Source organism: Aquarana catesbeiana, linkage group LG03, assembly GCF_042186555.1.
Source record: "Aquarana catesbeiana isolate 2022-GZ linkage group LG03, ASM4218655v1, whole genome shotgun sequence".
NCBI classification, from domain to species: Eukaryota; Metazoa; Chordata; class Amphibia; order Anura; family Ranidae; genus Aquarana; species Aquarana catesbeiana.
The window spans coordinates 721,443,861-721,457,468 of NC_133326.1; the positions used below are offsets into that span (position 1 = coordinate 721,443,861).

At 41.0% G+C, this 13,608-nt stretch overlaps 1 protein-coding gene across 2 annotated transcripts in view; it reads right to left on the bottom strand.

The window, feature by feature from the left end:
* Nucleotides 1-13,608, bottom strand: part of LOC141133724 (uncharacterized) — a 103,480-nt gene that overhangs the window by 4,869 nt on the left and 85,003 nt on the right. For both annotated transcript variants that reach the window (XM_073623247.1, XM_073623246.1), the window contains exon 11: nt 1,681-1,787. In XM_073623247.1, coding sequence (XP_073479348.1) covers nt 1,681-1,787 — 107 coding nt within the window. The remainder of the gene's footprint in view (nt 1-1,680; nt 1,788-13,608) is intronic.

The window sequence follows — 13,608 nt, forward strand, 5'->3', positions numbered from 1 at the left end:
GGACTCTTTTTTGGGTATTTTTAGTTTTTATTTGGGTGTGTTTATTTATGGGTTACACAGTTAATATGAACCTCCTACTCATTAACATGAGGGGAGGCGGTATGTGTAGGCGCCCATATTTTTAACATTGGCTTCCAAATTCTGATGAGCTCCCCCCACAGACCCCCACAACCATTGGCAATGGTCCTAGGGAACAGACCCTTATCTGTATCAACATGAGGATAAGGTGCTTTGCCAAGGTCCTCCCTGGCATGGCATCCCTCCAAGTTAAAGTCATTGTGGCCTAGCATGGCTCAGGAGGGAAAAAAAACTGAACCGGGGGGCATTTCGCCCATCCCTAATTAAGTTAAAAAGCCTTCTGCATGCAGCAGCTCCCCTCAGCCCCCCTAATACTTACCTGAGCCCCATCTCAAACCAGCGATGTAGCAGGAGTGTTTTGGCTGACATAAGTGCGACGCCATTGGCTCCTGCTGCTGTCAATCAAAGTCAGTCAGCCAATGAGGAGAGAGGGGCGGGGCTAAACAGTGCCTCTGTGTCTGCTCGACAGAAAGGAGGGGCCAGGAGCGTTGACGGGGGACCCGTGAAGAGGAGGATCCGAGCTGCTCTGTGCAAAACCATTACACAGAGCAGGTAAGTATGACATGTTTGTTATTTTTAAAGAAAAAAAACTGAGACTTTAGTATCACTTTAAGGATATGAAAGCATTTCCAGTTGGATCTACAGGTGTTAGGATACTCACCTTTCACTTACACAAAGAGGCAAGAGGGTGAAAATCAAGTACATAGATCAGGAGAAGAGGCAACACCCCGCTGGAACCTTTTATTACAGAGTCAGTCCCTCTACCCAGCCCCCCATTGGTATGTTCTGCTCAAAGGGGCTTGCTCGTAAAGACTGACTTATAGATTATTAATAAACATGTCCTGCCACTGGAAAAATGGTTGAAAAATGACACAGGGTTCGCACATGTGCAGAGTGCGAGACTCCGGAGTATGGATTTTGAGCTGAGAAAATGATTTTTAAAGCTTTCCCGGGATTTTGGTATTCCTGATTGTTTGGAGATTTCAAAGTGCCTTGGAAGAGAAGAAATCTCCAACCCAGTGTCCAGGTTTTGTTGAAGACCAGCAGGGTGTGTGAAGGACTGAGAACATTTCAGGGCTCCAGCTAGGAGGGAGGTGTGCTCCCATTTTGGAGACAGGTGTGAGCCAGTATCACTGGGCGCATTAAAGAGGAGCTGTGTGCCTTAATAAGGAGCTGTGTGCATTGATGGGCTTGAAGATATGTGCACTGAAGAGACATTGGTCTGAGGAACACATTACTAAGAGCAGAAGTACTGCTGAAGAAAGAGCCAGGTGGCTTGATATTTTTTTGCCTGTTTATACTGTGTGCTGGGAAAGCTTATGGACTTTACGTTAATCTGTTTTCATAAAAGTGGGCTACCAGACCCTAAAAACTGGCATGGACTTCACTAAAAAAATGCATCTACTACTGAGTCTAATCACTCCATGTCACAGTACATTATTGTTTTCTGGGTCACAAAGTATTGTACAGCACTGGGTGAAGTGAATTAAAGTCTTAACAATGTGCTCAAGGATCCATCGGTGAGCCACCTTTTCAGATCATTTTGCCAGATCTTAGAGATATGTGAGAAGGATTCTGATATTTGAGGTTTCAGTGTCTTACTTTGGAGTTATGTTATAAGGCGTTCTATCCACCCATCTCCAGGTTCCATCCGGATCTGTTAGACCGATCCAAAAGGATTGTTCGTTTGCAATCCCACGCAGAAAATTCTTAAGAAAGACAAAATATAGAAGTTGTTAGAAGATGAATTAGTATACACACAATGGCTGATTAGGTCACATGACAGTTGGGCTACCAGTATATTTTAGGGTTTGGGTAGGAAACTTGGGAACCAGGAGGAAATCCACTAAAATGATGAGAACACGTCACACCCCAACACAAATGTAATCTTCCCCCGGAGACAAAGACATGGTACAACTTATCTCCAGGCTCGTGACACCCCTGAGGTCAGCCTTAGAAAATGGACAGCAAAGTCAAGGTTGAAAAATTGAGGAGAGGGGAAATGTATTCTACAATAGCAATGTTTTAGCTGTGTGTGGTGATCCAACACAACCTCATGACATTTACATCTGAGGATCATGCCTAGAAACCAATTCATTCTGAAAAAAGAAAAAATATTTCCACAAAAAAAATATTTTAATGTAAACTTGCCCTAATATAAACACAGAGGGTGTCACTGCTGACCTCCTACTAAATATACCAGATTGGTGGCTTCTACGTTAGTCTACTGGTATCCTTAGATGAATTCTTATCCCGGGTTGGTGAATAAAAACACCAAAGCCACAGAGTCAGCATGAGAGCCTGAAAACTCAAAATTTTATAGGGAGAAGTCAAAAATAGCCGACTCCGTGTTTCTCTTAGGACAGGTTTCCTTTAGTGTTGTAAATGTATGTGTGCGGTCAGAGCATTATGCTGTGAAACATCCACAATGGCACCATCCCAAAAATGTATAGAAGAACAGGCGAAGAAGGGAACATTTTGTATTGGTATATCGAGTCAGGCTTCTTTTTTGTGGCTTATTACTATTTGGGATGATAACCTAGTTCTGTGTTCCTTTTGAGATGAGGCGAGTTTGGTTGTCAGACAGAAGAGCACCCTTCTTTTTTGGCCATTTGATGCGTGTATTGGCTCTTTTCATTTTTTGGTTTATGTCTCCCCATGGAGTATCCCTTCGTGTCTCCCTCTCCACTTTTTTTCCTTCCTTCCTTTCTTATTCCCCCCCAATTTCCCTCTGCCCCCCCCCCCCTTCTTCTCCTGGGTGTTTTTTTTTTTTTTTTTGCATTCTCTCCTCTGCATTATATGTTTATACTTGACAAATGCATTTTCTGCATATATTGTGTTATGTATGTATTTAATATGCTATTACATAGTTACACAGTTACATACTTACATAGTAGGTGAGGTTGAAAAAAGACACAAGTCCAACCTATGTGTGTGATTATATGTCAGTATTACATTGTAAATCCCTGTATGTTCCGGTCATTCAGGTGTTTATCTAATAGTTTTTTGAAACTATCGATGCCCCCCGCTGAGACCACCACATGAGGAAGGAAATTCCGCATCCTAACTGCTCTTACAGTAAAGAACTCTCTACATAGTTTAAGATTAAACCACTTTTCTTCTAATTTTAGTGAATGGCCACGTGTTTTATTAAATTACCTTTTATGGAAAAGTTTTATCCCTATTGTGGGGTCACCAGTACGGTATTTGTAAATTGAAATCTTATGCCCTCTCAATTGTCTCTTCTCCAGAGAGAATAAGTTCAGTGCGCATAACCTATCTTTTAACTAATGTTCTCCATTCCCTTTATTAGCTTTGTTGCCCTTCTCTGGACCCTCTCCAGTTCCAGTACATCCTTCCTGAGGACTGGTGCCCAGAACTGGACAGTATACTCCAGGTGCGGCCAGACCAGAGTCTTGTAGAGTGGGAGAATTATCATGTTATCTCTGGAGTTGATCCCCTTTTTAATGCATGCCAATATTCTGTTTGCTTTGAAAAGAAACCAAAGTGCCAAGGAAACTAAATACTAGTATAAATAAAGTGATACCAGATTGATTGGCAGCTGCAGTAAAAAAATATTGTAATACAAAACAATACCAAAAAAAGAGAATATAAGAACCGTGCCAAGTGCCACAGGTATTTAAATATACATAAACCACATTATATTATGGCGACCTGGAATCAAGGTCGCTACAAAGTCCCATAAAAAGCGCTCATAACAAACTTCAAAGACTTAAACAGTAAAGTCCCAAATAAAGTGCTCGTGCTCAAAAAATGGATGCGGAATTCCATACTGAATAAGTGCTCAAAGAAGGTGCCCCCACATAGATGTAAACACACCCCTCAAAATGGACCAACTATTGCTAGTTTGGTCAAACACACATGTGGGGCAGCCCCTGTGGATCCTCTTTATTTCAATCTTTTTTATTGAGCAAACTATAAAAGTTGTTACAAACATTTGTGTATTATTAACCTTGGTTCTGTATATTGCTTATCATTTTTCCATTACATTGTATTTTAGTTTACATCTTGTGAAACATTTGAAACATACATGTTGTGGTAATTACTCATTAACTCTGCATCATTGGATTTACGCGATCTCACATTATGGTCGCATCCTCAGACCCAGAGTCATGGCTGCCAATTCCCTTCTACTAATGTTTCTAGTGGTTGCATATACAGTACCTATTAATTTTGGTAACTTAGTAACCTCTTGTACCTTTTTTGATATTATATCGTGGTTATATAAAATTAGAATAGGTAGCATAAAGTAAAAAAGATAAAATTAAAGGAAAAGAAATAAGTAGACAACATAATATATATCATATAACATAACCTAATAAGAAAAGAAAAAAACTGTGCTAGAAACCTGTATAATAAAGCAGCAGCTATCAGTGGGGTAAACACTACAAACAAATACAAAATAGAAATATGATGATAGTTCAGTTTTTGCAAGTGTCTTTAGTTTGTCAGTTAGGGATTTCATAAAGGGGGTGTAATTGGTTGCCAAAAGGTCTCCAGTCTTAGGAGTCAATGTGATCCCCAAGTACTTTATGCTCTCCTTTTTCCATACATATGGGAAATCTTGTTCCAGTTTCTGTTTGGTCTGTGGCGAAATTCCTAGATTTAAAATATTGGACTTAGATTTGTTTACTTTGTAGTACGACATACTATTAAATGTTTGTAAGGCCTTGTGGACTAATGGTAAGGAAATTTCTGCTTTGGTGAGCATTAATATGATGTCGTCTGCGAATAAGCTTATTGTATGTCTTCTGTGGCCTATTTGTACCCCAGATATATGTGGATGTGTTCTCAAGTGGGTTGCTAGTGGCTCCATTAATAGGTTGAAGATCAGGGGGGAAAGGGGACACCCCTGCCTTGTCCCATTAGTGACTTGAAATGGGGTGGAAAGTGTTCCTGCTATGAATACTTGAGCAGATGGGTATGTATATAAGGCCATGATTGCTGAGTAAATAGAACCATCAAACCCAAACTTCCCCAGTACCTGAGAGAGAAATTGCCAATGGATTCTATCAAACGCCTTTTCTGCATCCAGAGCTAGGAGCAGAGAAGGCGTTTTGTGTCTGCCAGCTATGTGGATCACGTTGCTCAACCTTGTTGTGGCATCTGAAGTTTGCCTTCCTTTATGAACCCCGATTGATCTATATCAATAATTTGACGAAGTATGTCCATCAATCTATTTGCTAGAAGTTTTGCATAAATCTTGACATCATTATTTATTAAGGAGATGGGCCTAAAGTTCTGTGGGGAATCTGGATCTTTACCTGGTTTAGACAATGCGATTATGGTTGCTTTTAACATTTCTATGGGTGGCACAGTGGTGTAGTGGATAGCATTTTTGCCTAGCAGTAAGAAGGGTTGCTGGTTCGAATCCTAACCACGACACTACCTGCCTGGAGTTTGCATGTTCTCCCTGTGCCTGCATGGGTTTCCTCCAGGTACTCCGGTTTCCTCCCACACTCCAAAGACATGCTGGTAGGTTAATTGGATCCTATCTAAATTGTCCCTAGTATGTATGAATGTGTGTTAGGGACCTTAGATTGTAAGATCCTTGAGGGTAGGGACTGATGTGAATGTACAATGTATATGTAAAGTGCTGCGTAAATTGACGGCGCTAAATAAGTAACTGAAATAAATAAAATAAATAAATAATAAATAAATAAATTTCTGGAGGGAATGACGAGGAGGCAACAGCAGCGCCAAAGATCGCCACTAGATGTGCGGTTAGTATATTTTGGAAGGTTTTGTAATATTCCCCTAAGAAGCCATCTGGGCCTGGGGATTTGTTGAGTTTCAATGATCATATAATTAGGTTGACTTCTGAGTCTGTTATAGGGAGTTCAGTGTGTGGAGGTGTTCTGTGGTAAGTTTAGGTAGTTGGAGAGTCTGCAGAAATGTTTCTATAGCTTCTGGGGTTGGTTGTGGTATAGTGGAGTCATTTTTTAGATTGTATAATAGGCAAGAGTAGTGGCTGAAGGCATCAGCTATGTCTTGTGGGTGTTGGTGTTTAGTTTGTGTCTTTGGGTGGATAATATATGGGATGTGCGTTTTATATCTGTGACCTCTTAATTGATTGGCAAGTAATTTTCCTGCTCTGTTGCCACTAGTGTAGTATGTCAGATTTAGCTTTCTGGAGGCCTTTTCCAAGTCCTCCAGTAGCAATAGTCTCAACTCTGTACGGAGCATATTAAGTTGATCAGTCAATTTTTTAGATATTAGTGTCATATTTTCTTCTCCAAATAAATGTATTTTTGAGTACAGAAGGGTCCCCCACTTGTAACTCCACTGGGGCATGATCCGAACAAGTTATGTTATGTATCTTAGCGGCTTTGCACTTGAACAACAGTTGTTTATCGACCAAGAATAGGTCTATTCTGCTATAAGATTTGTGGCTATGGGAAAAAAAGGAGTAATCTCTGTCATTAGCGTTAGGACACCTCCATACATCATACAATAAATATTTGCGAAGTAGTGGTTGTAGGGCTGGTGGAGTTCATTTTGGATTGAATGATGAGTCCAGTTTAGAGTCAGGCACTATATTGAAGTCCCCACATAGCCCGGTCATCAACTGGGATAAGTCGGCTTTATTTCCGATTGACCCACTTGGCGACCAGATATTACCGGGAATCTACCTTTTGAAAGTAGTGACCAAATTTAAATATCTGGGTGTTTGGATCACGAGTGACATAAACCAGTATGTTAATAATAACTTGGCCCCACTGTTGTTGAAACTAAAACAAAAGAGAGATATCTGGTGCCATCTTCCCCTATCCGCTGCTGGGCGCTGTAATCTAATAAAAATGATATGGCTTCCTCAGATACTGTACATGCTGCACAATTCCCCGATTTGGATAGATCAAAAGTGGTTTAAGAAAATAGAATCCCTTTTTAGGGAAGTAATATGGAAAAAGGGCCAACCTAGGATTAGCTTGCAAGCGCTCCAATTACCGATTAAAGCCGGCGGTATGCCGATACCTCACCCGAGATTATATTTTTTGTCATCTCAGCTGCAACATCTTGGGGGTTGTGGAACCATAGGTGGTGGAAGCCCTAATAATAGAATGATGATAATGGGGGCTCCACATAATACATTATTGGAGACACTAGAGGCAGATTCCTTCACTGATAGAGTCCCGTCAATCAAATTAGTTAGTAAAGTGTGGCAGGTAATGAAGGCATTAATGGGATATAATGGGCTAACAGAGTATACCCCCTTATGGCATAATAAAAACCCGGCAGAAATAAGGGGTATAGAGAGACCCGGGGAATGGGAAAGGCAAGGTATTAGCCGCTTGATTCAGCTGTTTGAGGGCAACCTTATGAAGTCTTTTTCAGATCTAAGATGGGAATTTAACATATCAAATAAGACGTTTTATAAATACCTGCAAATTAGACATGCCATTCAAACAAATTAGACATGCCATCATAGAATGAACCCAGATCCCTGTACTTCTGAAAATCATTAACTCACCCTCTACTAAAGCTTTAATCTCCAAGATGTACACTAGAAAAATGTTCAAACTGGGTTGGAAGCAAAATGATGCGTGTCCCAGGTGTAAGGGGATGGGAGACCTTCTCCACATGGTATAGAAGTGCCCAAAGCTCTTTAGATACTGGAGGGGGATAATTACTAGGATAAATAAAACCTTTAAGAGCTCATTGGAGCCTAACGTTAAAACATGCCTATTAGGGTGCTTGGAGGCAGATAGAGTCCTTCCCGGTACCATAGAGGTAGTGTTGAGATGTTTGTTCCAAGCGAGAAAACCGATTGCACAAAAGTGGCAGGCCCAGGCCCCTCCGACGGTGGAGAATTGGATTGCAACTATCAACTCCATGGTTTGGAGTGAGAGAGTGCTGTATATTAGGCAGAACAATATCAGAAAGTTTGAGACAATGTGGGGACCTTGGCTGCAGAGAATGGGATGCCCCGTATGAGTGCCCCTGCTATTTCCTGCTTTCTCTCTTTTTACCATATGGTCCTTTCGTTATTTCTTCAACGGGGAGGCTCTTCCCTTCTTTTTTTTTTTCCTTCACCTATAGAATTAGACAATCAACATCCTGATAGGCATCAGACAATGCTTGGGTGATGTGTGTTGGGGGGGAGGGTGAAGGTTGGGTTGGAGGGAGGGTGTAGGGGTAGAGTATAATAGTAACAATGTTTTTTTTTGTAATTTGCATTTCCCATATACAATTTATGACATTGTAAGCTTTTAATCTTTTGTAATATGAAAAACAATAAAGAAAAAAAAAAAAGAAGTCCCCACATAGCACTAGTGCTCCTTGACGAATCTGGTTAATTTTCTTAATAACTTTGTGTAGAAATTTGGATTGTCCAGCATTTGGGGCATATATGTTTGCTAGAGTGAAAGTTGCAGAGTTAATGTCACACACCATAATTATATAACGACCCTGCGGGTCCAATGTGATCTTATGTAGATGGAATGCGATGGTGTCCCTAACTGCGATCTTCACCCCTTTGGTTTTGGTTTCTTGCACAGAAAACATTTGGGAATTTTGGATGAGAACATTTAGGTGGTGATGATATTTGGAAATGGGTTTCTTGTGTACATAGGATGTCACAGTTCCTTTGTATTGCTTCCTTCCATAAGGACCTGCGTTTGGCCGGGTGATTAAGTCTCTTTGAATTAATGAGTAGGAAGTTCACTGCCATGGATGCAGTTTGTAGGGGGATGTGCGTAGCTTATTTCATGGGTGTCACTTACGATGCAAGTCCTGTGGGTTGTTTGCCTGTGGGTCACTTTGATGTCCTGGGAAGGTTGGTTCTTGAGCTTGTGTAATTCGTTTTCCTACTGGAATTGAAGTGTTACTCTTGACTGTTAGGATAAGAAAAAAAAGTTTATAGGAACAGAAATTCAACATTTGTGGCTGTATGCCAACTAACAAAAGGTAATAAAGTGTGACTCTCAGTCACTCAGGTAATATCTTGGGGGTAGTAAGTTTGAACAAACTTAACGGAACAATTGTAGAATCTCCAACGCGGGTTGTTGGTTTTGCAAATCGCCCATGGTTAAATCAGTTGTGTGTGTGGGCATTCCTGTGATCAACCGTGCGTCATTCTGGGTCTGGGCTTGTGGTAGGGCTCCTTAGCCATGAGGGCGCTTGAGCATCTGGAATGATCCCCCAGGAGTTAAGCAGATCCATGCCTTTTGCAACAGAGTCCATCACATACTCCTTGCCTTCTCTTGTGACAATCAGTTTGGTTGGAAAGCCCCATTTGCACCCTAGTTAATGGTTCCCGAGTGCTTTAGTGATGGTCGTCATGTTTCTTCGTTTTTGCAGCGTGTATTGTGATAAGTCTGCATAAAATTGGTTTGAGTAAGGTGATGGGATAATTTCTTTTTGCCTTAAGGCTGCCATTAGCCTTTCCTTTGTGTGGTAGAAGTGTAATTGAAGGATTACATCACGCTGTATATTATCTGATAGATAGGCGGGTTTAGGTAGTCTGTGTATTCTACCCACAGTGAGATCTAATGCTGATAAATCAGGTAGGATAGCCGTAAATAGCTGGGTTGCATAGTCCCTCAGATCTTACTGTTTGACAGTTTCCGGGACCCCTCTGATCTTCAAATTATTTCTCCTGGACCTATCCTCAATGTCCGCCATCTTGGCATTAATCTCTTCTATGTCATCTTCCTTGGCTTCATTTGCATCTACTAAATCGTTTATCGTTGTGACGTATTCCCCCATCCTATGTGTGTCACTTTATCAGATACGGACCTGATCTCAGTGCTGAATTTATGCATACAAGAAATCATGTCTGAGTGGAGCGATCCTCTCAGTGACACTAACATCTCTTTTAACATTGTGTCTATGACTGGCTGGCTGTGGGGAATGAGTCTATGGAATCTGGCAAATCTCTGGTGTCATCTCCTGAATCAGGGGGAGAGCTCACCTCATTGTTGTCATTCATGGCATCCATGGCATCCGCCTTTAATCTCGTCTCCCTGAGGATGGGGTGGCTGGTGGAGACCTTGAGCCTTTAGGTGGGCTGCTCCTTTTCTGTGTATTTTGCTGCTTGCTGCGAGGACGGGCCGCAGATGTCGGCATGGGTCCCGAGCCGGTGCCATCTTGCTTGGCCTCATAGGAGAAGTACTCCGTCAGGCGCATCGGCCGGTTCCCCTCCTTCTTTCTCCTCGTCATTCGGTAGCTGTGTTCCCCGGGTGTGTTAGAACCGGAACGGCAAGGTTTGGGCTTGGTTTGAGTCCCTGGTGAGGTGCTCCGCCCCTTGTGGATCCTCTTTAGACTGGCGTTGTCTGGGATAAGTATTCCTCATGTGGATGGATATGACAGAAAAAACCTCATTGTGTAATACCGTTTAAAAGTTTATTCCAGATATAAAAAGACATAATAATTGAACTCACATGTAGGGGTGCCTAAAAGCCTGGCACCCGATGTGAATAGCAGGTAAGTTCCCAGGAAATCTGCCCATAGGCAATAATAAACCATCGCTGCAGTTGTTCGATTTCCGGGACCGGAAGTGTGTCGCGATGACACGGGTCAACCTCAACGCATTTCAGCCAGATGGGCCGTCTTCAGGAAGTTGTGATTCCGCCATTTTGGTTGAGGGCATAAATACCCTCACTTCGGGTCATGTGTTTAATTCTGTCCAATCAGGATCTATTTACCTGCTTTTTACTCAGGAATGCTCACAATCTCTTTTGTATCATATTTAGTGAACCAAATACATAAAATATCATTACTAAAATATAATATAGTATATCAGTAAAATGTAGGTCAAACAATTAAAAATTTTAACCCCCCTGGCGGTATTCCCGAGTCTGGCTTGGGGTGAGATTTCAGTACCAAGAGCGGTAACCCCGAGCAAGACTCGGGATCGCATTGCAGGATCCAGGAAGAGCTTACTTACCTTGTCCCCTGGATCCTGCGATGTCTCCCCGCTGTGATCTGCAAGCCGCCGTGCCTCGCTCGATTCACAGTGCCGAGCTCCGTTCCCTGCGAGCATTGGAGTTCGGCGCCAAATTCAAAAAGTAAAACACACTGGATACAGTATACTGTAATCTTACAGATTACAGTACTGTATCAAATAATTACACATCCCCTTTGTCCCTAGTGGTCTGTCCAGGGCCCTGCATGCAGTTTTATATTATAAAAACTGTTCTTTCTGCCTGGAAACTGGAGATTGTCCATAGCAACCAAAACCGTCCCTTTACATCAAAAGCAGCTTTAGACCAGCTAGAAAACAGCGATAATAAATTAGAATCACTCGCAAAATTGAGCGATAGTGATTTGTGGAGAGATCCGTCATCAAACACTGAAAAGTAATGACAGTGACAATTCTGCAACTGAGCAAATTTCAGTGTTTTTGATAACATTATTGTATAATTTTCATTATTATTATATTATTATTTGGTATAATTATTTATAGTTAGTTATTATATTATAATTTTTGATTTCGTTTTTCAAAATTTATCATACCCGGGATGTCTACTAGACACTGGTTTGGACAGATTTAGGTGAATTATTCCTAAGAATTACAGGCCTACAATCTAAAACGCCAAAGTTCCATGCAAAATAATGGCACCGCTTTCAGCACCTAAAATCTGAAATAATTATACCGCCAGGGAGGTTAAAATATTATAGAGATTTCAAAGAACGGAGCTAAAAACCCTCTACTAGTGTAAGTTAGTTAATGGTTTAAACTGAGTAAAAGCATTAATGCCATCTTGTGGTTAAATTAATCGTTGTCTCTCTAATCACATAATACCATTCTATGGCCATCTAGTGGCACGGTGTAGTAATTATCCAATAACCAACTTGGTGGAGAAACGATAAATGCAAGGATTAAGGAAAAATGAAAATGCTAAAGTATATAAATAAAAGAAGAAGAAAAATAAAAATAAATGATAATAAATTAAATAAAATGAAAATAAATAAAAATAAAAATAAATAAAAATAAAATTAAAATAAAATAAAAATAAAAACAAAAATGAAAACAAAAAGAAAACCTTAAAATTTGAATAATTAGTTATATAGCAATTGAGATCCAGCTCAATGTTTAACCCTAATGGTGTGAGGGTCTGGAGCTCAAAAATCCACCTAGATTCATTTTGGGATATTTGTTTTTGCACCTCTCCAGTGTCTATCTATAGTGTCAATAGTGTAGAAAGACAGTGCAGATGGGTCACATTTATGTACCATATTAAAATGATTTGACACGCTATGTTTCGGGAAACCATTGCGAGGAATCACACCCCACCACATCAGCCTGTATCCCCCTATGGGGAAGGAATGGTCCCTCACAATACTCGGTTCCAACACATAACAGATATGAACTCTTACAATATACACAATATCACTCACCCGATCCCCAGAGAGGTCCTCCAGCTCACTCCAGACCATGGAGGGGCAGAGGAAGAGGGAGAGGTAGGGGAAAAATAGAAATAATCCACAGTACACCAGGGACCCACAATGGGAAGGGGGGGGGGATGGAGGGAATGGAGAGAACCTTACAAATCATATCCCCAGACGCCCAACACCATGTCCCAATGGGAACCCTCATATCAAAATGCCCCAAGCAACGGGTACAGGGGGGAAAATCACACAAAAAGGAAAAGGGAAAATTAGGAGACAGTGTGTTTAACCTTAGTTAAGTAGTACTTACAGATCAAGGGTTACATGTACTAGACCAGGGTTTAAAATATGCACCCACAAAAAACCTAGACACATTTGAGGCGTCTATTGATTTGAATGATTGAAAATTTGGGAGAACATTGGGTATCAAAAAGTATTTTGCTATGAAAAATGTTAGTGCAATCACAGCACAACCACATAGGTATACTCACAGTGGACTTCGTAACAAATCCATATTTAACCCCAAATCTCCAGCTCATCAATTTATAGAGGTTTTTAAGAAGATGGTCGAAATGGATATCAGGGAGATTCCCATACAGAAAGATTTTAAGGACAAACATATATGGGAAGGAATCAGGAATATAGAGAAACAAAAAAATGTTGTAATACGCCCTGCAGATAAAGGGGGAGGCGTGGTTGTTCTCGATAAGGAGGACTATGATGCAGAAATGCAGCGCATTCTTAGTGATGATAGTACGTACAAGAAACTTAACAAAAACCCTACTAGAGAGTTAAAAACAGCATTACAGGACTTGGTTAATGGAGCAGGTAATATTTTGAATAAAAGGGAAGTAAGATATTTGGTTCCGGATGCACCAATTATGCCAGTGCTATATCAAGTGCCAAAAGTAGGGATGAGCCGAACACCCCCCGGTTCGGTTCGCACCAGAACCTGCGAACGGACCGAAAGTTCGCACGAACGTTAAGAACCCCATTGACGTCTATGGGACTCGAACGTTCGAAATCAAAAGTGCTCATTTTAAAAACTAATTTGCATGGTATTGTCCTAAAAAGGGTTTGGGGACCCGCGTCCTACCCCAGGGGACATGTATCAATGCAAAAAAAACTTTTAAAAACGGACGTTTTTTTCAGGAGCAGTGATTTTAATGATGCTTA